Source organism: Convolutriloba macropyga, chromosome 2 (assembly GCF_964194025.1).
Source record: "Convolutriloba macropyga chromosome 2, txConMacr16.3, whole genome shotgun sequence".
NCBI lineage: Eukaryota > Metazoa > Xenacoelomorpha > Acoela > Convolutidae > Convolutriloba > Convolutriloba macropyga.
Window position 1 is genome coordinate 75,932,144 of NC_134469.1, and position 21,353 is coordinate 75,953,496.

A 21,353-nucleotide genomic window follows, 5' to 3' on the forward strand; every position below is an offset into this window, starting at 1 on the left:
GTGATACTTGACCAATATGTATCGGGCCTTGGTGGGGATGGAACTCGGGATTGCTCTGCATTTTGGATTAATGCTACTACTGATTCTTCGGTTGCTGAACTTGTCTGATTTTGTTTTTTAGTTTTTCCTTTCTTTGACTTTGAAGAGCTGGAGGAAGCCAATGAACTGGTTGGTGAAATGTCTGCCTCCGAAAAGCCGGAGAATTGAGGTCGTTTACGTTTCCGTCCTTCATTCTGTGCTTGAGAGTCGAATACCAGTGACGATTCGGGTTGTTCATGATGTTTTGGTACTGGCGGAGCGGGTACTGATAAAGTTCCAGGTTGATCAGCAGGTACTGATGAGGATCCAGGTTGATCATGAGACGCACTTTCACTGAGCGATTTCGGAGGGGCTGTGGTTCGTCGACGTTTAGGTTGTGGCTTTGTCGGTTTACGAACTGTTAGAGCACGGGTTACATTTGAATTCACGGACGAGACTACTGAGGTGGTGTCTCGCTGACAAGGGCGGATTTTAATTTCTTCCCTCTTCTGTTTTTTCAAGTCATTGCTATGCTTGGCTATCTTTGTTTCTGTCGTTTTCTCATATGGTGCTGGTCTACGTTGCGCGTAAGTCCACAGATTAGTGGCTCGCTCCGCTTTAGTGCCAAACTTTGCCAGATCACTGTCCCTAACTTTTACGGGTGCTCGTCCTGGCTCGTTAATTATAGTTGTAGATGGGGAGGATTTGGTTACGTAGGATCCGGGTTTATGTACTTCATAAAGGCCAGCGAGTTGTCTTTTTGCTCTCTTCTTGTTGGGCAGTTTTGGGGCAAGTTTAATGTTCAACGATGCCTCAGTCCTGGGAATTGGATTTGAAAATTTTGGGTGCAGTATGAATCGCGATTCCTTGTTATCGGAATCACGATAACGGCGACCTGCGTCATGTTGTGCCCGACACATACTTTTTTCAATCTCCAAGTCACTTCTATCGGGATTGATCCATCCACCCTCGTCAAGGAAATTGTCTGCGGGTACCGTATCAGCATCTAAATAGTGGTTATTAATTTTTTCATAAGTTATATTGAAACTTGAGGGAACAGTTTTAATATTCTTTAAAGGCGTTTTTGCAGGACTATCAAAATGAGCTTCGAACGGTGTTATCTTTGTAGTTTTCCGTTTTGTTAAACGGAGATCTGAAATAATCTGCTTAATTGCAATTGAAGTAGAAAATGTTTCTTTATTTTCTGCTTTCATACAGGAAAGACGCCGTTTTATTGTTTGGATCATTCGCTCCACTAATCCAATAGCCCTATGATCTCCTACAGGAGCGTCGAGAATGTTAATATTATTTTACTTGCAATAATTTGTGACTTTTTTACCTACTAGGCAGGTTGCTTGGTCTAAACCTATTGTTCGTGGAATTCCATGATTATAAGCATATTCACGTAGAAATTTAACTACATTTGTCCAATTAGCCTTTTCGAAAATTTCAATTGTAGAGCATTTTGAATAACGGTCGATACATGTGAGAAAGTAGATTTCTTTATCTTTTTCATTCAATATCGGACCCCCAAAGTCAATTTGAATTTCTTCATTAGGTTCTTGACATAGTTTATGCGGATGCCATTTGGATTTAGGAATAATAAGTTTGAGATTCTTACCAATTTCTGTACAAGGAACACAATCAGAAGTTTTAGCGAGGATTTCCCTGTGCATGTAGGGCCACCATGCATATTGGCATAAGGAGATCATCCCCCAGCTACCGGGGTGCGTCATATGAACCGACTTGAGTACAGCATCTTTAATCGAGTTTGGAATGGCGACGCGTTCGTTGACGCAAAGACACCCGGATTTCACGTGGAGGTCTTTCCAGAAAGAGTGGATGTAGGGGCTGACATCTTTACATCTAGCCTCGTCATCTTGCATCACACAATCCCGGATTTCCTTTAAGACAGCATCCTTGCTGGTTAGGACTGCGAGGAAAGACTTCGTGAAGAGTTGATTCAAATTATTTTCAATAATCTCCTCCCGGGAAAGTTCAATGTCTCGGTGTTCTGGTGATGAAGAGGCCTGGGTATTGTTGATGCTCGTATTTGTGTTCGTATTTGGCGTCGATTGGGTTCTGAAGGTTACTCGGGAGTTTGCGGGGAGGTTGAGGGGTTGATTTGAGCGGACTCCTTAGCAGACATTGCGATATGATTTACTTCATTATCAGGACTAGTGGCTGAGTTTAACTTTGAATTTTGTGAATGAATTCGCGGAGCGGGTGCAGTATTAATTTTGAGCAAGTGATTTGCGTGACAATTGAAGCTTGAAATGAATTTTGGACTGTAATTATTTAGTTTTATTAGAGTAGGGAGTGAGTTATTTGAGGCATTTGGAGTAGGTGCGCTACTTTTAGCAACTTTGCAAGAGTGGACGCGCCTCTTGTTTATTTGTAATTGACATTTGCTGGCATGGTACTGCTTTTGGAATGGAATTTTTTTTAAGTGACTAAATAATGTTGTAATTGCGTCGGGAATGTGGGAAATTGTAGCTACCATGAATTCTTCATCGTATTGAGTGATGCTTTTTGCTTTCTGATTTGGTTGGCGCAAAATATAATCAACTAATCCCATTCTAGTGCCAGGGATAATTTCTATATTGAAGTCAAAGAGTAAGAGATTTTAAAACTGAAAGAAGTGCTCTATGATCTGTCAAGACTGTGAAACTTTTTCCAAAAAGATAGCACTTAAAATATTCGATGGCCCAAACCACGCCAAGCAATTCTAGTTTGTTAATACTGTAACGTTCTTCATTGCTATTAAGGAAACGAGATGCAGAAGCCACCCCTCACAATCCAATTCCTCAAGTACAACGAGTAGACCTTGATGAGATGCATGACATTTGACTTGCGTTTCCAAGGTCGGATTGGAATGGTGTTTTCCGTAGCATTTGCAATTGTAGTTTTTTAATGTTCAAAATGAGTTTGGTGATTTTCATTTCAAAGAAATTTTTCGTTTTTCTTTAATAAAGGCCGAAGCGGGTGACAAATTAATGCCAGACTGGAAATGAATTTGCTTAAATGATGGACACTACCTAAGAATGATCGTAGTTGTTTCAATGTTTCTGGAGCCTTAATTTCTGCTATTGCTGCTGTTTTCGATTCTATATGTTTAACACCATTTTTGGAGAATGTGAAACCAAGCCAGTTTATCTGGTGTTTTGCAAAATGACATTTACTTAAGTTTATTCTGAGATTATCGGCGTCAAGTTTTTGTAAACATTTCTAGACGTATTTGATGTGTGATTTCTTACTACCTTTGCTGACTACAATTATGTTGTCAAGAAAACAATATGTATTCATCAAACTAACCAATGTGTAATCCATGGCCTTTTGAAACTCTGCCGGCATATCAGTAAGACCATAAAACCCCGTTTTAAAACGATACGTACCAGTCGATTCACCACAAATAATATTGAAATTACAATGGCGAGAGGTATCCGGATGCAATTTTATTTGACTATACGCATATTTTAAATCAATTGTTGAAAAATAAACATTATCACCTTGATTGGAATCGTTGATGTGTTGTGAAATAGAATCGATAAGACGATAAGAAATAGAGTCTATGTTCGGCATTTGATACTTATTTTTATGAATCGCTTTAATCAGAACTTTTGAATCAAGAGCTAATTTAACTGCTTTGTCCTTCTTAACTGTGATTACAATTGGAGAAATGAAATTTTTATCGAAACATTCCTGTAATTTTTCGATATGTTCTTGATCCGAGAGTTTCTTCAGTTCATCAGATACTTTGTGTAACAAATTTATAGGAACACGACGATCTTTTTGATGTGATGGGGTATAATGTTTATGAAACTTTGAGCGAACTGTATGTACTTTTGACTTATCAATTCTGGAGGTTAAATCAGGAAAATCGGTTGCAATTTGTTTTTTGATTGGACAGTATTCTTGTTCTACCTGATTAACTGTCTTCGGGCTGTTAGATTGTTGAATTGAAAGTCCGAGGGCAGGGAACAAATCTCTACCCAGTAGCGAACAATGACCATCTGTCACAGCTTGAGCTTCGATTGGATTCGCGTACCAATTGTTACTTTGAATTGACGTTTGTAGAATGCCTAGCGTTTGATTGAGTTCATTAGAGAAAGTTTTCAATTGATTGGGAACTGCCTCCTGTATCCACTTTGAATTTCAGTCTTGGGAAATGATGGAGTACCACAGGGAGATTGATTGCTTCTATAGAAATTGTAGAGTCTGCTCAAGATACTGATGCAACACAATTATCTTCATCTGAGGAGTAGTTTGATTCCAAATTATGGTCAAAATCAGCCAAAATTTGATTAACATCATCAGTCTGATCACCTTTTTCGACATTGTTGTCTCGTGAACTTGGTTTTGGATAAGAGCCAGGATCTTTGGTGTTTTCGGCAGACCTTAGCAAAGTGATTTTCAATGCCACAGTTATTGCATCTCTTTCCACGTGCAGGACATTTATTACGATGTTCTGAAGTCCAATTCATTCAACAAAAAAGGCAGGTTGTAGGCTTTTTCCGGCCGGGCAGTGGTGTTCATATTGGAAAAAAGGGAAGCATTTGCGATGCCCATTCGTTGTACTTGATTGACTGTGGAATTGAGTTCGGATTTACTTGCATTCATTTTAAGTTGGTTGAGAGTGCCCATTTCGATCTTTTTGGCGATTGCCAAGGCTTTATAGGGTTCCACCTTTTTGTAGAAGCTCTTTTTGAATATCTTCATTTTGCATGTTTGCAATAAAAACGTCTCTGATAATGGTATCAACCTTTTCTCCAAGGTCACAGTTTTCTGAAAGTTCTTTGAGATGACCGTAGAATTTTTTGATTGGTTCCCCCTTTTGCTGTTTTCGTGTTAGAAAGAGATATCGATCAAAAGTTATATTATGAACTAGAATGAAATTTTTGTTTAAGATATCCCCGAGATTCCTTGTTGAAATTTTGTCTAAATTGACAGTCGAATTTTTTGAATTGAACCCTCGTCGTCCTTCTGTCCTGAGATTCAAGTACATCAATGAGCAAGCTTTCCGATCGCAAATTTTCCAGGGTTTGTCTCCGCACAGTACGCCTATAGCCTCAATGCGTAAGCAGTGGTTTTTCCATGCCGCCTTTGCTTGTTCATTACGAGTACGTCGATCTCGTTCCAATTGTGCTGTAGGATTTTCAACCGCATCTTCGTAAGCGGGTTCAGGGGGTAGAACAACGTAATTTGGAGGGTCGGCCAAGAAAAGATCCACTACAATCCCTTCGCGAGCATGAATCGCAAGTTTGAGTTGTGTTCTCCAATACTCCCTTCGAAGAGATGGCTCTAGAGTTGCTTTCTCCCAAAAGGGTTGAATTCCGAGTGGTGATTTGCCATTGTCCTTTATTGCTGACTGCGCCATGTTATAGCTGAGAGTAGCTATTTGAATTGGATTAGTATCGCGAATACACTGTCTTAAATCTATTGTGGAATCGCGGAGTGAATCCGTAATTATGTGTGTTTTACTGAATTTACTAAATAGAATTGCAAGGCGAATCCAGATTAGTTTTATCTTGTGCAATCGAAGAGCGATTGCAGAGACAACTTGAGTTCAGAAGATTAATCGAGATTATGATTACTAACATAAGATAGTGTGAACAAACTATGAAATAATTTAGTAGACTAGGGGGAATATAATTATATGTGAATAATGAGTCATCATAACCTTAGTTATAAATTGCATGATTTAAATATTAAAAGAGAGTGTAATTTATAGTTTAGTACACGTAAGGATTTCGGTGTATATTTATTTATCCATAGGTATCACAGATTCACACCGCCGTTTTAGATAAAGAGTCACTGTTTTACGAACCATGTGAAATCAGCGTTTTTTTGAATAGCAAATCTTGCAAGCACTCACTATTTGTTCATTTCTTCTTCTGTACAAAGAGTATCTGATGTTTTAAGGAAAAAATTTGCGGCAAATCTAATGTCAAAAGGCGTAACCAACCTCCTAAGTGTTTCGCCTTTTTGCTGTAAACTCTCAGCATGACTAAACTTTGAAACAAATTTGCAGTTTTTTTCATTACATCTATATATACATCCCTAAATACATCTATAATGTTTTCTAATATTTCCAACCGACCTATTTATAAGTACTTGAGAAAAATGTTTCCTCACAATCGTTAGCTAAAGTCAGTATTAGAGTTACAAAAAACACTAAATTAATTTTAATACCTAACTAAACTAAAGTTGAAAAAATTTATACACAGATTTTTCAAGGGCCCAATTTAATTATGTGAAAATTGTTGCTCCACAAAAGTTTATGGGAGTGACTTTTATTTGAGAAAACACTTAACTATGATAAGAAACGTTTGGTTTTTGTTCGGTTTGAAATAAATCAGAATGTTTTTAGGATCTTTGCTTCACACTGCATTCTTGCTTTGTTCAGCTCCGTCATGTGACATTTTCGGAATGTTTTACTTAAAGAGCAGGACATCAATTTCCATAATGATTGTGAAAAAAAAATTTTCTCAAGTACTTATAAATAGGTCGGTTGGAAATATTAGAAAATATTATAGATGCATTTAGGGAAATGATGATTTATAGCCGTTTTACATCAATTACATCAACCAAAAAAAGCCGTTTTGTGAAAACGAAGGACAATATTTCCCGTCTCTTTTTATTTTTGAGTAGTTTTTTTATGATTCAAGTAAATAACTCAAATTGTCGAATTTAGTGACAAAAAGCATGAATTCCGTCACTTTTTTTTATGGATGTCAAATGTTTCACGTGACAAATGTCAGAAAAGCTGTTTTTGAAAAAAATGCCGTTTTGTGAAAACGAAGGACAATATTTCCCGTCTCTATTTATTTTTGAGTAGTTTTCAATGATTAAAGTAAATAACTTAAATTGTCGAATTTAGTGACGAAAAAGCATAAATTCTGTCACTTTTCTTTATGGATGAACGCCACCAATAGTTAAGATTTTGAGCATTTATTAGCATAAAAATTTTCTGCGTAAAATTTATTAGTAATAATTGCCCACCTTATAGATTTAATTGTAAACTTTGATTTGGGTAAATGCAATACTGCTAGTTTTCTTCCGATTTCAGAATTAGTGTTGTGCGGGACATAAGTTTAAATGCCAAATAGGTTTTCTTTTATTTGGTCTAAATATTTTGACGCTGTTCTTATTAAGATACTGCAACCGTGGAAAAAGATGACGCGTGTTAATGAGTTACTTATAGCTTGGAAAAAGTGATAACATTGCGAAAAAGACTGACAAAGTTTTCCAAGCTCGGCACAAAACACATCGTGAAAAACTTGAACAAAGTTTGCATACTGTCCTTAAACTTCCACGAACGCTTATAGCCCCAATAGTCAAACATGGCCCTAAAAACTGTGACAAAATCCAGTAAATTTATTCACAAAAAAAAATAAAATTTTGCGGCGTAATCGCAGATGAGAACATCCCACTCTTGGCCAGCGCTTGTCATTGATTACTATGAAAAATTATAAACCTACAATTATTATAAATAACTGAGGCCGCAAAACAATGACACCTAACTTTTGTCAACACAACACGAAGCGGATGATTTTTGCACGCTTAGCCCAAAAATTGTAGACCATAGAACCCAAGCTGAGGTCCCAAGCCTAAAATCTGCGTCCCAGATGTAACATTCCTATGTCGACTCTAAACCACCTTTAAAACTTAAAATTACACCAGTAAAATTACACTTTAAAATGGAATTCCACCCTTAATAAGGGGGCACTAACGGTGTAAAAATATTATTTTTACAATCTTTACATTCTTTTCCCCGTTACATTTGGGCAAAATCCTCGGCCTGGGTTCATGCATTCGTTCGGATTTCCATATACGGCCTGTGACCTCAGCCTGGGAAGTCATCTCCAGTTCAGAAGATTCCCTTCTCTCAAGAGTATCTGATGTTTTAAGGAAAAAATTTGCGTTAAATCTAATGTCAAAAGGCGTAACCAACCTCCTAAGTGTTTCGCCTTTTTGATGTAAACTCTCAGCATGACTAAACTTTGAAACAAATTTGCATTTTTTTTCATTACATCTATATATACATCCCTAAATACATCTATAATATTTTCTAATATTTCCAACCGACCTATTTATAAGTACTTGAGAAAAATGTTTCCTCACAATCGTTAGCTAAAGTCAGTATTAGAGTTACAAAAAACACTAAATTAATTTTAATACCTAACTAAACTAAAGTTGAAAAAATTAATACACAGATTTTTCAAGGGCCCAATTTAATTATGTGAAAATTGTTGCTCGACAAAAGTTTATGGGAGTGACTTTTATTTGAGAAAACACTTAACTATGATAAGAAACGTTTGGTTTTTGTTCGCTTTGAAATAAATCAGAATGTTTTTGGGATCTTTGCTTCACACTGCATTCTTGCCTTGTTCAGCTCCGTCATGTGACATTTTCGGTATGTTTTACTTAAAGAGCAGGACATCAATTTCCATAATGATTGTGAAAAAAAATTTTTCTCAAGTACTTATAAATAGGTCGGTTGGAAATATTAGAAAATATTATAGATGCATTTAGGGAAATGATGATTTATAGCCGTTTTACATCAATTACATCAACCATAAAAGGCAGTTTTGTGAAAACGAAGGACAATATTTCCCGTCTCTTTTTATTTTTGAGTAGTTTTTTATGATTCAAGTAAATAAATCAAATTGTCGAATTTAGTGACAAAAAGCATGAATTCCGTCACTTTTCTTTATGGATGTCAAATGTTTCACGTGACAAATGTCAGAAAAGCTGTTTTTGAAAAAAATGCCGTTTTGTGAAAACGAAGGACAATATTTCCCGTCTCTATTTATTTTTGAGTAGTTTTCAATGATTAAAGTAAATAACTTAAATTTTCGAATTTAGCGACAAAAAAGCATAAATTCTGTCACTTTTCTTTATGTATGAACGCCACCAATAGTTAAGATTTTGAGCATTTATTAGCATAAAAATTTTCTGCGTAAAATTTATTAGTAATAATTGCCCACCTCATAGATTTAATTGTAAACTTTGATTTGGGTAAATGCAATACTGCTAGTTTTCTTCCGATTCCAGAATTAGTGTTGTGCGGGACATAAGTTTAAATGCCAAATAGGTTTTCTTTTATTTGGTCTAAATATTTTGACGCTGTTTTTATTAAGATACTGCAACCGTGGAAAAAGGTGAAAGGTGACGCGTGTTAATGAGTTACTTATAGCTTGGAAAAAGTGATAACATCGCGAAAAAGACTGACAAAGTTTTCCAAGCTCGGCACAAAACACATCGTGAAAAACTTGAACAAAGTTTGCATACTGTCCTTAAACTTCCACGAACGCTTATAGCCCCAATAGTCTAACATGGTCCTAAAAATAGTGACAAAGTCCAGTAAATTTACTCAAAAAAATAATGAGAACATCCCACTCTTGGCCAGCGCTTGTCATTGATTACTATGAAAAATTATAAACCTACAATTGTTATTAATAATTGAGGCCGCAAAACAATGACACCTACCCTTTGTCAACACAACACAAAACGGATGATTTTTGTACGCTTAACCCAAAAATTTTAGACCAAAGAACCCAAGCTGAGGTCCCAAGCCGAAAATCTGCGTCCCAGATGTAACATTCCTATGTCGACTTTAAACCACCTTCCCAGATGTAACATTCCTATGTCGACTTTAAACCACCTTCAAATCTTAAAATTACACCAGTAAAATTACACTTTAAAATAATACACTTCCACCGTTAATAAGGGGGCACTAACGGTGTAAAAATATTATTTTTACAATCTTTACATTCTTTTCCCCGTTACATTTGGGCAAAATCCTCGGCCTGGGTTCATGCATTCATTCGGATTTCCATAGACGGTCTGGGACCTCAGCCTGGGAAGTCATCTCCAGTTCAGAAGATTCCCTTCTCTCCACCGTTTGCTTCATCTCCAATCTCCAACTCTTCACGAATCCCACCATTACGATCCAACAGAAGTACTGGTGCGCTAATTTAAGGAATTTTGAGACCAATAAGGCATTAAAGTATTTTATTATGTTTTATTATAATAAAATTTACAATAATCTGTTGTTTAATAAAATACACTGACTAGAATGATCGATCCTTTGTCGCCATATAATACACTGTAAGACCTTTTTATATATAATAAAATGTAATTTGTAAGATCTCACATCTTTTCCACAGTTTTTTAAACTTTCTTTGCTAATTGGCAGATTTCGGCTATAAAGCATTATTTTATATTTGGTATAGTTGTTTAGTTTTATATGCTTATACTGATATTAACTGATTTTTAGCTGGTGTTAACCTGGGAAAACTCTGGATTTGCAGAGTAGTCTTTCTCATGCGCAATTTGCTGCATCGGAAGTTTAAAATAATTATCGAAATTGTATGATTTTTGTTTGAAAAAATGTTAGCCTACAAATTTGGTAACATCATGCAAAAAAAAGAGACAAGTTCTATGTTTAATCTGTACAAATGTTTAATCATTTTACCCCCTCAGAACAAATTACCCCCTCACTTTTACACCAATTTTAGTCAGGGGGGGGGGGGGGTAATTCCTCAAAAATCCTCCCATTGCAGCCCATTGCAGCCCACTCTTACATCGTAATTTCAGTCAGGGGGTAGTTCCAGAAAATTCCTCCCCTTTAAGCCCACTCTTACATGGCAATTTCAGTCAGGGGGTAATTCCTGACAAGGTCTCCCATTTCAGCCCATTGCAGCCCAACTCTTACATCCTTTTACCCCCTCTGAACAAATTACCCCCACACTCTTGCATCAATTTAACCCCCATAGACGAATTACCCCCCACTCTTACAACAAAATGGGAAGATTTTAGGGAGGACATTCGACCCGGGTAGTTTAAAAAATAACCTGCTTTACTAAGCAACTTGAGTGCTGGTAAAATACGTTTTGTGAAATTAAGAAGGTAAAATGTACTTAATGGTCCAATTCATTTGGTCGGGGGACTAGCCCGTGATTTAGAAGCTGGTACCTTTTTTAGCCACAAGCAAACAGTGTGTTGAACTCATTGGCATTTTTGATACAAAAAGGACGTGTTCCCGTTGGACCGAGCTTCTTTGCTTACATTCGCTGTGATAACTCTTCGCGTAGCTGGAGGAACCTAGTCAATCACAACGTCTCCTATTACGTCAATGACGTCTTTCGATTCCTTCGGCCCACGCCTGTAGTGCCCAAGGACAACGTGACCAACACATGCATCTGTCTCCGGTATGTTAATGAGCAAAACTCAACAGGGTAGCCGAGGTTACAGCCGAGAGGTAAGGTGTGCGTGATATTCGCACGCCAATGATCAATAGTTCGATCCGCTGCATCCATAAAGCGGTCTGTGTGAGCATGAGCTCGCACTAAACCATTGCTTCGGCCTGACCATAGCCTGACCGCTCTTCGCTGCAATTAATGATGGTAACACGTGAAAGTTTCAATCGAAAAAAAGTGGCTATAGTCACCAGAAAGGAGTATTCATGCTCCCAAACTGAAAAGTCTGAAACTGCAATTTAGGGAGAGATAGAACAGGACAGCTGAGAACAGGCTACTTTTAATGCACTGCAGTCTAAATGCCTAATGCTGCTCCGCTGAAAGGCACAAACTAAATTATTTATCTTAAAAAATCTGGATCAGAATAGGATCAACCGAAGATCTCTGTATCTTTCAGTATTTTTGTACTTCTTGGGCAGCAGTAGTAAATATCTTCATTCTGAGATCTGTTGACATTGCTTCAGCAATTAAGAACACCTGTTTGGTGTCCTGGAAATTTAATTTGGTTTAAAATTCGAAAAAAAAATAGATAAATAGATGAGGAAAATGGGTTTTAATTGATTTAATTGGTTTTATAATTCTTCTGATTTTGTAAACTGACAACGAAACTCGCACAACAAATCACACAACAATAACAGAAAACATTAATTACATCCAAAAACTTTATGTCCATGTTGGAGCTGAGCTCGCTAAGCTTGCGTAGGCGGGAAAATAGAAACAAAACACTCTCTGTTGTCCTAGTCATTTAATAGTTATAGTTATAGTTCTAGTTCTAGTTACAGTTTGTCACGTGAGAAAAACGAGAAAAGGGGGAAATAACAAAAGCAGCGCACAGAACTCAACGTAGCAGCCACAGAAAACGGCTTAAAGCATAACTCAGCAAAATATTGCAAAAACAAATTGTTTTGAGCAGTAAATAACGTGTTACTGTGTCTTGAACTAGAAATATTCCTGAGCAGTAAATTGTTACTGTGTCTTGTATTCAAAATATTATTCTTGAGCAGTAAATTCTGTTACTGTGTCTTGTATCTACGAATTATTGGAGCTGAAATTCAACTGTTACAATCCCAACTTCTGGTATTCTCAACTTGTGAGTACAAACAGCAAAAGCCAACTTAGGTTTAAATTTAAATATTTTTGCACAAACAGGTCTTAGATGTATATCTTTGTCTTCGATTTGTTTTTTCTATCGGATTGAACTGGTATACATAAAGAGATCCCGTATTGTGTGATCTGTAGCAATCCAGTTCAAATTGATAGTTGCGTAGGCGGGAAAATAGAAACAAAACACTCTCTGTTGTCCTAGTCATTTAATAGTTATAGTTATAGTTCTAGTTCTAGTTACAGTTTGTCACGTGAGAAAAACGAGAAAAGGGGGAAATAACAAAAGCAGCGCACAGAACTCAACGTAGCAGCCACAGAAAACGGCTTAAAGCATAACTCAGCAAAATATTGCAAAAACAAATTGTTTTGAGCAGTAAATAACGTGTTACTGTGTCTTGAACTAGAAATATTCCTGAGCAGTAAATTGTTACTGTGTCTTCTATTCAAAATATTATTCTTGCGCAGTAAATTCTGTTACTGTGTCTTGTATCTACGAATTATTGGAGCTGAAATTCAACTGTTACAATCCCAACTTCTGGTATTCTCAACTTGTGAGTACAAACAGCAAAAGCCAACTTAGGTTTAAATTTAAATATTTTTGCACAAACAGGTCTTAGACATATATCTTTGTCTTCGATTTGTTTTTTCTATCGGATTGAACTGGTATACATAAAGAGATCCCGTATTGTGTGATCTGTAGCAATCCAGTTCAAATTGATAGTTGAAAAAACTAAGATTAGCCAATAATTACGAAAAGAATAGTTAATGCAACGGTAAGTACAGCAGAGCGGATATACAGTTACAAAAGCAAACTGCATCAACGAAGTATCCGGACAGATTTTTTAACCACTCAGAACGAACTGGGCGGTGTAAAACTTTCTTTGTGAAACACAAGGAGAGCAGCCGTTACATTTGGTCCGCCGACCCGGACAGTGGAATAAACTGCTGTCCAACCCATCAATCGAAGTTACGAAGTCATCGACGAACAAGAACAAAACTCAACAGGCAATTCAACGACGCAAAGCCAATTAGGCAAAGTGCATTAGAAGTTGAATAAAAAGGCTTAATTAAAGCAAATAAACAAAAGGTACTGTAGAAATTCAAGCTGCAGTCCCAAAGTACAAACGCAGTGACTCCGTCACAGAGTCAAGACATATTGCATAGACAGATTAGCAACTCCAAAACACAAATCGAAGCAAAAATTCAGGAGGGCCAGGAGCTAATCAGAAACAACGATAGATCAAGCAAACTCAAGACCATCTATAAACAGGTGCTGAAACTTGACGACTCTCTTTGATTTCTTTATCGAAAGCGAGCAAATACTCTTCGTGATCCCGAATTGTTTGAACGTTACGAAGAACAGCGACTAAATTTCTTACAAACATTAAACGCAGATTGGTTACCATACATTCACGGAGAAACAAACATGACGGATCAACAGAATCAAACCGTCCAATTGACAAGCGATGCAGAACCAACTGTCGCTAAGAATTCACAGTCTGTCGTAGACGTTTCTCAAAGAACTGTTGAAAATAGAAACCCAAACAAGGGCAACCATTCAAAGGCCTCCTCTGAAAAACGAGCTAAAAAGCAGAAAAGCTTGCGGCTCTAGAGAAAGACTTTGCATCCAAAATGGGGTTGAAGAAAATTGAATTCGAATTGAAAAGGAAGGAGCTTGAAATGGAGATGCAACATTTTGAAGAAGAAGGTGCACTGAAACTGGAATACGAGAAAGAAGCTCTTGACGCAAGAGCATCAGGTTCTGATAATAGTGCAGCCCCTAGTATTCGAAGTAAATCATTATTCAACTGGAAAACCCCGAAGAATAAAGATGTTTCCGGTTGGCTCGATAACTGGGATAAATTCTCCAACTTGCACGATTATAGTTTCGAGCGTGAAAACCAGGATCGACAACAGTTATCCCAGGGTAAGCTTCAACCGCGAAAGTGTACTTAAGCCACGATCACCAAGTGGAGAACGTGCCAGCGCAGCCCGGGAACAAGACAAGTTTAAGCGCAATAAACCCAGCAGTAGTAGTCAGCTACCTAAGTTGAAGTCGAGTTCTTTCGACGGAACCCCCCAGAGTGGCCGGAGTGGTCGATTATGTTCAAAGCGACGGTTCACCATCGCGATATTCCTGACTCTTGACCACTTGAAAACTTTGTTGACAGGTAAAGCAAAGTCAGCTATATCAGGAATGGGCTAATCGGGAGAATTCTACGCTCAAGCGTGGAAACTCCTGGGACGGAAATTTGGGCGACCTTACCTAATTGTCGACGCTCAGCTTAACATGTTGCGCAAACAACAACCAACTTGAATGCACGACTCAACGGCTATAATTAATTACCCAATAACAATCAGCAACCTAGTTAATGTACTGAAGCAATATGAGGGCGACCTGCAATCAAGTTCAACACTGCAAGTGGCAATTGAAAAACTGCCCCCTAACTTGAAAGAAAAGTGGTTCTTTTTCGTTGACGAGTGTCAAGAAGATAGGCCCGATCTCACTCTCCTTGAAAAATGGTTAGCTCGAATGGCTTTTGTTAGGTGAAGGAATGCCATCAACTAAGAGCGAACGGAAGGAAGATGATCGACAAAGCGCTAACAAGGAAAAAACGATTCTCCAAATCGTCAAACGTTACTGCGAGTTCGAATGCGAACGAAACGAAGCAAATGCAAAGCAACAACTGCCCACTAGCGGATGGCACTCATAAAATATGGAACTGTCCAATATTTAAGAATATGAATGTCACCGATCGTTATGCAGCAGTGAGAAAAGAACGTTTATGTTATGGATGTCTGGGGAAAGAGCATGCAATCAAAGATTGTAAAGTCCACCCGTGCGGTATAAATGGATGTACCAAAAAGCACAACAGACTGCTAAACTCAGAAAACCAAATGGACGAGGGTAATCGCGCAACTAACGTAAGCGCAGCAACAATCAACCAGAGTAACCAGGTTACTAGTTTTCTTCAAATAGTTCCGGTATTGGTTCAGAGTGGTGGTAACAGGTTGACTACCTACGCTTTCCTCGATAGTGGGTCAACAGTATCATTCATCGATCAAAGTGTCAAGGATCAACTACAAGCCAAAGGCACGGACGTTACCTTGAACATAGCTGGCATACATGGGACGCAAGATTTGAGGACAGAGAAGGTTCCTATCACAATAAAGGGACTAAATTCAAAAGTGCATTCGTTTGAAGCGTTTGCACACCTATCAATCTCGTTGGGAAACACAACATATGATTACAAGGAGCTGAAGAACAACTTCAGACACCTGAATGTTCTCACTAACAGAACATTCAACCTGATGGAAGTCGGCATCATACTTGGACAAGATGCCTACGAATTTCAACGTCCAATGGACTATAAGATTGGAACACGAAGTGAGCCTTTCGCCGTCTGAACAGAATTAGGATGGGTAGTCAGTGGTCCCATGACAGGCAAGAAAAGTCAAAATATTTGTCATTTCGCCTCCACAGAAGATGTGAAAGTGGCCAAAAATATACAATCATGGTGGGACATAGAAACTTATGCTTCCAAAATAAATGTTGTAAGTCAATCAAAGAAAGAGCAGCAAGCTCAGAAGTTTTTAGAGAGCACAACAAAGTTTACGGGCGAGCGATACGAAGTGGGCATGCTCTGGAGTGAACCAGAACCCGATCTTCCAAACAACTACGGCTCGGCCCTTGGTCAGCTCTACTCACTGAAACGAAGATTCCAACGAGACCCAAACTTAAAAGAATTGTATCAACATTCAATTGATACAGATGTTGAAAAAGTATTTGTGAAGATCCTTGGTAAATCGGAAGTCAAAGGCACTTTAGGAAAGGAATGGTATTTGCCACACCATCCACTACTAAACCCCAACAAACCGGGTAAAGTTCGCCGTGTTTGTAACGCTGCAGCAAAATACAAGGATATATGCCTAAATGACAAGTTGTTAGCCGGACCCGATCTACTACACGGATTGATCGGAACAATTTTCAGATTTCGAGAAGGACCAATTGCCCTAACCGCAGATATTGAATCAATGTTTCTGCAAGTGCAAGTTCCTGAACGGGATAAAAGCTGCTTGAGATTCTTGTGGCGACCAACAATGAACGAACCTGTGCAAATTTACGAGTATCAACGTCATGTTTTCGAAGCAAAGAGTTCACCAGCATGTGCCAACTACGCTCTGAAGCGAGTAGCCATCGATAACGAGGACGAGTTCCCAATTGCAGTAAAAACAATCCAAAACAACTTCTACATGGACGATTTCATCAAGTCAGTCGAAATACCTGAAGAAGCAATTAATGTTTTCGAACAACTGAATCCTCTTCTCTCAAAACATGGATTTGAACTGAAGAAGTGGATCACCAACAGCGACGTGGTAACCAAAGCAATCCCAGAGGACTTAAGATCAATCAGCAACACAAAGCAGGTTGAAGTAGAACCCAGCAATGAAGGTTCATCCGTGCTTCGGCTTCAGTGGACGATTACCGATGATAGTCTACAGGTTTGTAGAGGTACAAGCAAAAAAGTTGAGAACCCAATCACCCAAAGGAAGATATTATCTCTAGTTTCTTCAGTGTTTGATCCTCTTGGACTGTTTGCACCATTCAGTGTCCATATGAGACGACTCCTGAAGAGCATCTGGACCAAAAATGGACAACATTGGGACAACTCAGTAGAACCTAACGAAGGAGAAGAGTTTCTGAAGTGGAAAGACCAGCTGCCAGAAGTAGAAGAAACCAGCATTGATAGAAGATACTTCAGCACAGCCAAGGACAAATGGGAACTTCATGTGCTTGCCAACGCATCTGAAGACACAATGTGCGCAGTGGCATACCTACGTTCACAACCCAAAGAATACTCAGCAGACTTAGCATTTGTAATCGGAAAGTGCAGAGTTGCACCGATGCGACACCTTTCCATACCACTCTTGGAACTACAAGCAGCAGTGATGGCGGTGAGACTTAAAGAACAGATAGTGAAAGAACACGAAACGAAGATTGCAACAGTTGGTCAGACTCCACTACTGTTCTGCAATGGATTCATAGCTCCCACCGTAAACAACAGGTGTTTGTTGCAAACAGAGTGGCTGAGATTTTGGACACAACTAATGTTTCTCAGTGGAGTCATGTGAGTGGTATTAACAATCCAGCTGACATCGGGACACGAGCGATCAATGTTGACGAACTTAAGAGAAGCGAAAGGCTCACTGGGCCGGCCTGGTTGAAGCGACGAGAGAACGAATGGCCTGAACAGTTGAATTTAACATTTGCTTCAGACGAACAAAACGACGAAATGGTCTTCTCAGCAAAGGTTGAAGAGAAGAAGCCGATGATTCAGTGGGAACGATTTAGCAATTTCAATCGACTAGTAAATACAATGGCATACGTTCAGGGTGTATTTAAAAAACACAAACCGGCAACAAAAACACTAAGTGTTGAAGAAAAAGAGGATGCACAAGCAAGCATCTTCAGACTACTGCAGCAAGAACAGTTTACTGAAGAGATGAAATCTCTCAAGGCTGAAAGGGAAATTCCAAAAAACAGCAAAATCCTCCAGTTTTCACCATTCATAGACCAGCAAGGACTTATTCGTGCCCAAGGCAGAATAGATAAAAGTCAATTGAGCTTCGAAACGAAGCATCCAATACTGTCACATTGGAAGCACCATGTAATCGAATTATTCTTGCAAAATGAACATAAGAATAGTAATCACGAAGGTACTGAACATGTCAGAAACATAGTTCAGCAGAAATTCTGGATCCTAGGCATACGAAATGCTTTGAGATCGATCAAAAACAAATGCATTAGATGTCGAAAGGGAAGAGCCCAAACAAAGGCACCAGTAACGGCAAATCTACCTGAAGTACGATTAGTGGCATCAACAGTGTTCTCGAATGTGGGCGTAGACTATTTCGGACCATTCACAGTAAAGATTGGTCGAAGAAACGAAAAGCGTTGGTGTTGTCTGTTCACATGCCTCACTGTACGTGCGGTACACATAGAGATTGTACCAGAACTAGACACTGATAGTTGTCTGAACGCAATTATGCGATTCATTGCTCGAAGAGGCAAACCGGTCAAAATGATTAGCGATAACGGGACAAACTTCGTTGGAGCTGAAAAAGAACTGGCAGAGTATATAGCAGCATGGAACAAGAGGCAAATTGAAGAACATCTGATTCAACAAGGTATCAGATGGAAATTCAACCCACCTGCAGCACCACACTTTGGAGGAGTGTGGGAAAGACTGGTAAGAAGGCAATGTATTCAGTGCTGGGCAATCGATCAGTCACGGAAGATGTTCTGTCAAATACGATGTGTCTTGTTGAACAGACGTTGAATGCTAGACCGCTGACACAGGTCAGTTCTGATGCTACCGATTTAGAAGCTATTACTCCAAACCATTTCCTACTTGGCAACAAGAACCTTTGTATACCGTATCTATCAGGTGCAGAGCAATTTGTTGATCACAGAAAGCTCTTCCGACAAACGCAAGCTTACGCAGACCTCATCTGGGACAGATTCCGTAAAGAATTTTTGCCAACGGTGAACAGTCGTAAGAAATGGCAGACCACAACGGACAGAAGTCTTCAGCAGGGTGATCTTGTGTGATTAGTGGAAGACAGTGACAAACGTGGATATTACGATCTGGGTCGAATAACCGAAACCTTTGAAGGTTCCGACGGAGTGATTCGATCAGCGAAAATCCGAACGAAAGATGGATACTACAAGAGACCAGTAGTGAAGCTCGCTCCAGTGCTATCAATGGACGAGGATGTTTTCACGAAGGAAAACAGGGCCAGCGATGTTGGAGCTGAGCTCGCTAAGCTTGCGTAGGCGGGAAAATAGAAACAAAACACTTTCTGTTGTCCTAGTCATTTAATAGTTATAGTTATAGTTCTAGTTCTAGTTACAGTTTGTCACGTGAGAAAAACGAGAAAAGGGGGAAATAACAAAAGCAGCGCACAGAACTCAACGTAGCAGCCACAGAAAACGGCTTAAAGCATAACTCAGCAAAATATTGCAAAAACAAATTGTCTTGAGCAGTAAAAAACGTGTTACTGTGTCTTGAACTAGAAATATTCCTGAGCAGTAAATTGTTACTGTGTCTTGTATTCAAAATATTATTCTTGAGCAGTAAATTCTGTTACTGTGTCTTGTATCTACGAATTATTGGAGCTGAAATTCAACTGTTACAATCCCAACTTCTGGTATTCTCAACTTGTGAGTACAAACAGCAAAAGCCAACTTAGGTTTAAATTTAAATATTTTTGCACAAACAGGTCTTAGATGTATATCTTTGTCTTCGATTTGTTTTTTCTATCGGATTGAACTGGTATACATAAAGAGATCCCGTATTGTGTGATCTGTAGCAATCCAGTTCAAATTGATAGTTGAAGAAACTAAGATTAGCCAATAATTACGAACAGACTAGTTAATGCAACGGTAACTACGGCAGAACGGATATACAGTTACAAAAACAAAATGCATCAACGAAGTATCCGGACAGATTTTGTAACCACTCAGAACGACCGGGGCGGTGTAAAACTTTCTTTGTGAAACACAAGCCGTTACAGTCCATTTAAAAAAACTTACAGAAGCTCAAAATAGCGTCGGATAAAAGTGAAACTCCGCGAAAAATTTTGTAGTCACGAGAAAAGATAGGGGACGACTCTATAAAAAGGCTCGGCAATAATTAGACAAAAAAGAACAAAAAAATAGCTAAAAGATAAAAAATAGCTAAAAAAAAATAACAAAAAAGATAAAAAATTTGCTTATATTTCTAAAAACTATTAGTTCAATGTAATGAAAAACATTATATGGCAACTGAAAACATCCAACAAGTTTATGATCACAAATGCTTCTCTTAAGACCTGTCATATATGTTTTTTTCGTTACAAAAAGAACAACAAACAGAGGCAACAAATATTTTTAATTGAAACTTGCAAGAAAACGCTGTCGAAGCCTTAAAGCCATATTTTTGCCCTCAAAATATGTTGATTTAAGTCTTCCGCCAACGCCACAAAGTGGTATAGACGGATTTTTTTAATGAGAATAGGTAACAAGTGGACCAAAAAAAAAGAAAAAGGGCAAAAATAATTAACACTTTTGTTTTTTTTTTTCGAAAATAGTTATTTCCGAATTCATGAAAGCCCTTAGCTACAAATTGGAACTATTAAATAGTTTCGTCTACTCGTCCAAAAGACGCAATTGAGAACTTTGATTTTTCACAATATGTTTTGCGTCTTTAAAAATAACGTTAAACATAGACAAAAATCAGAAATTAGTTTACTTTTTGTGCGAAAAATCCCTGTCGAAGCCAGTAAATTCATAAAGAAGTCTGTTCAAAAAATTAATAGATTTTGTACACTTGCACCTACCCTCAACAAAAAAATTGTCATATTAGACCTGTAATTAACCAGACTAGGTATCACATACACAAAAAAGTAGCAAAAAAAGCAAACACAAATTGGCATATATTTTTTAAAAACAATTAGTTCAAAGGATAACCATTGGATGGCAATTGAAAACTTCCAATATGTTTATGATCATATACGCCTCTAAAGGTGGGCCTTGAGAAGTGTCATTAATGATTTGTTTAGTTTCAAAAAGAACAACAATTAGAGACAAGAAAAAGTTCAATTAAAGACTGCAAGAAAAGTCTGTCGAAGCCGTAAAGTCGCATTTGGCCATTCAATAAAAGTTTAAATGAGAATTCCTCAAACTCCAAGAATGTGGTATAGGCCTTCTCATTAATAAGAGGAGGTAAAAAGTAGAGCAAAAAGAAAAGAATGGCAAAATTAATTGAATCTTTTTTTTGAAAACAATTATTTCCAAAGTCATGAAAGCCATTAGCTACAAAATAAAAAATTTAATCGAGTTCGTCTATTCGTCCTGGAAGCACTTGAGAACTGCCAAAAATTGAGAATATGTTTTACATCTACAAAAAGATTTCTAAATATAGA

The 21,353-nt window shown here is 38.1% G+C and overlaps 1 protein-coding gene across 2 annotated transcripts in view; it reads left to right on the plus strand.

Annotated features, from left to right (window-relative positions):
- LOC142335465 (uncharacterized) overlaps positions 1 to 21,353 on the plus strand; it is a 68,250-nt gene that overhangs the window by 43,752 nt on the left and 3,145 nt on the right. For both annotated transcript variants that reach the window (XM_075383974.1, XM_075383976.1), the window contains one exon: positions 11,008 to 11,234. In XM_075383974.1, coding sequence (XP_075240089.1) covers positions 11,008 to 11,234 — 227 coding nt within the window. The remainder of the gene's footprint in view (positions 1 to 11,007; positions 11,235 to 21,353) is intronic.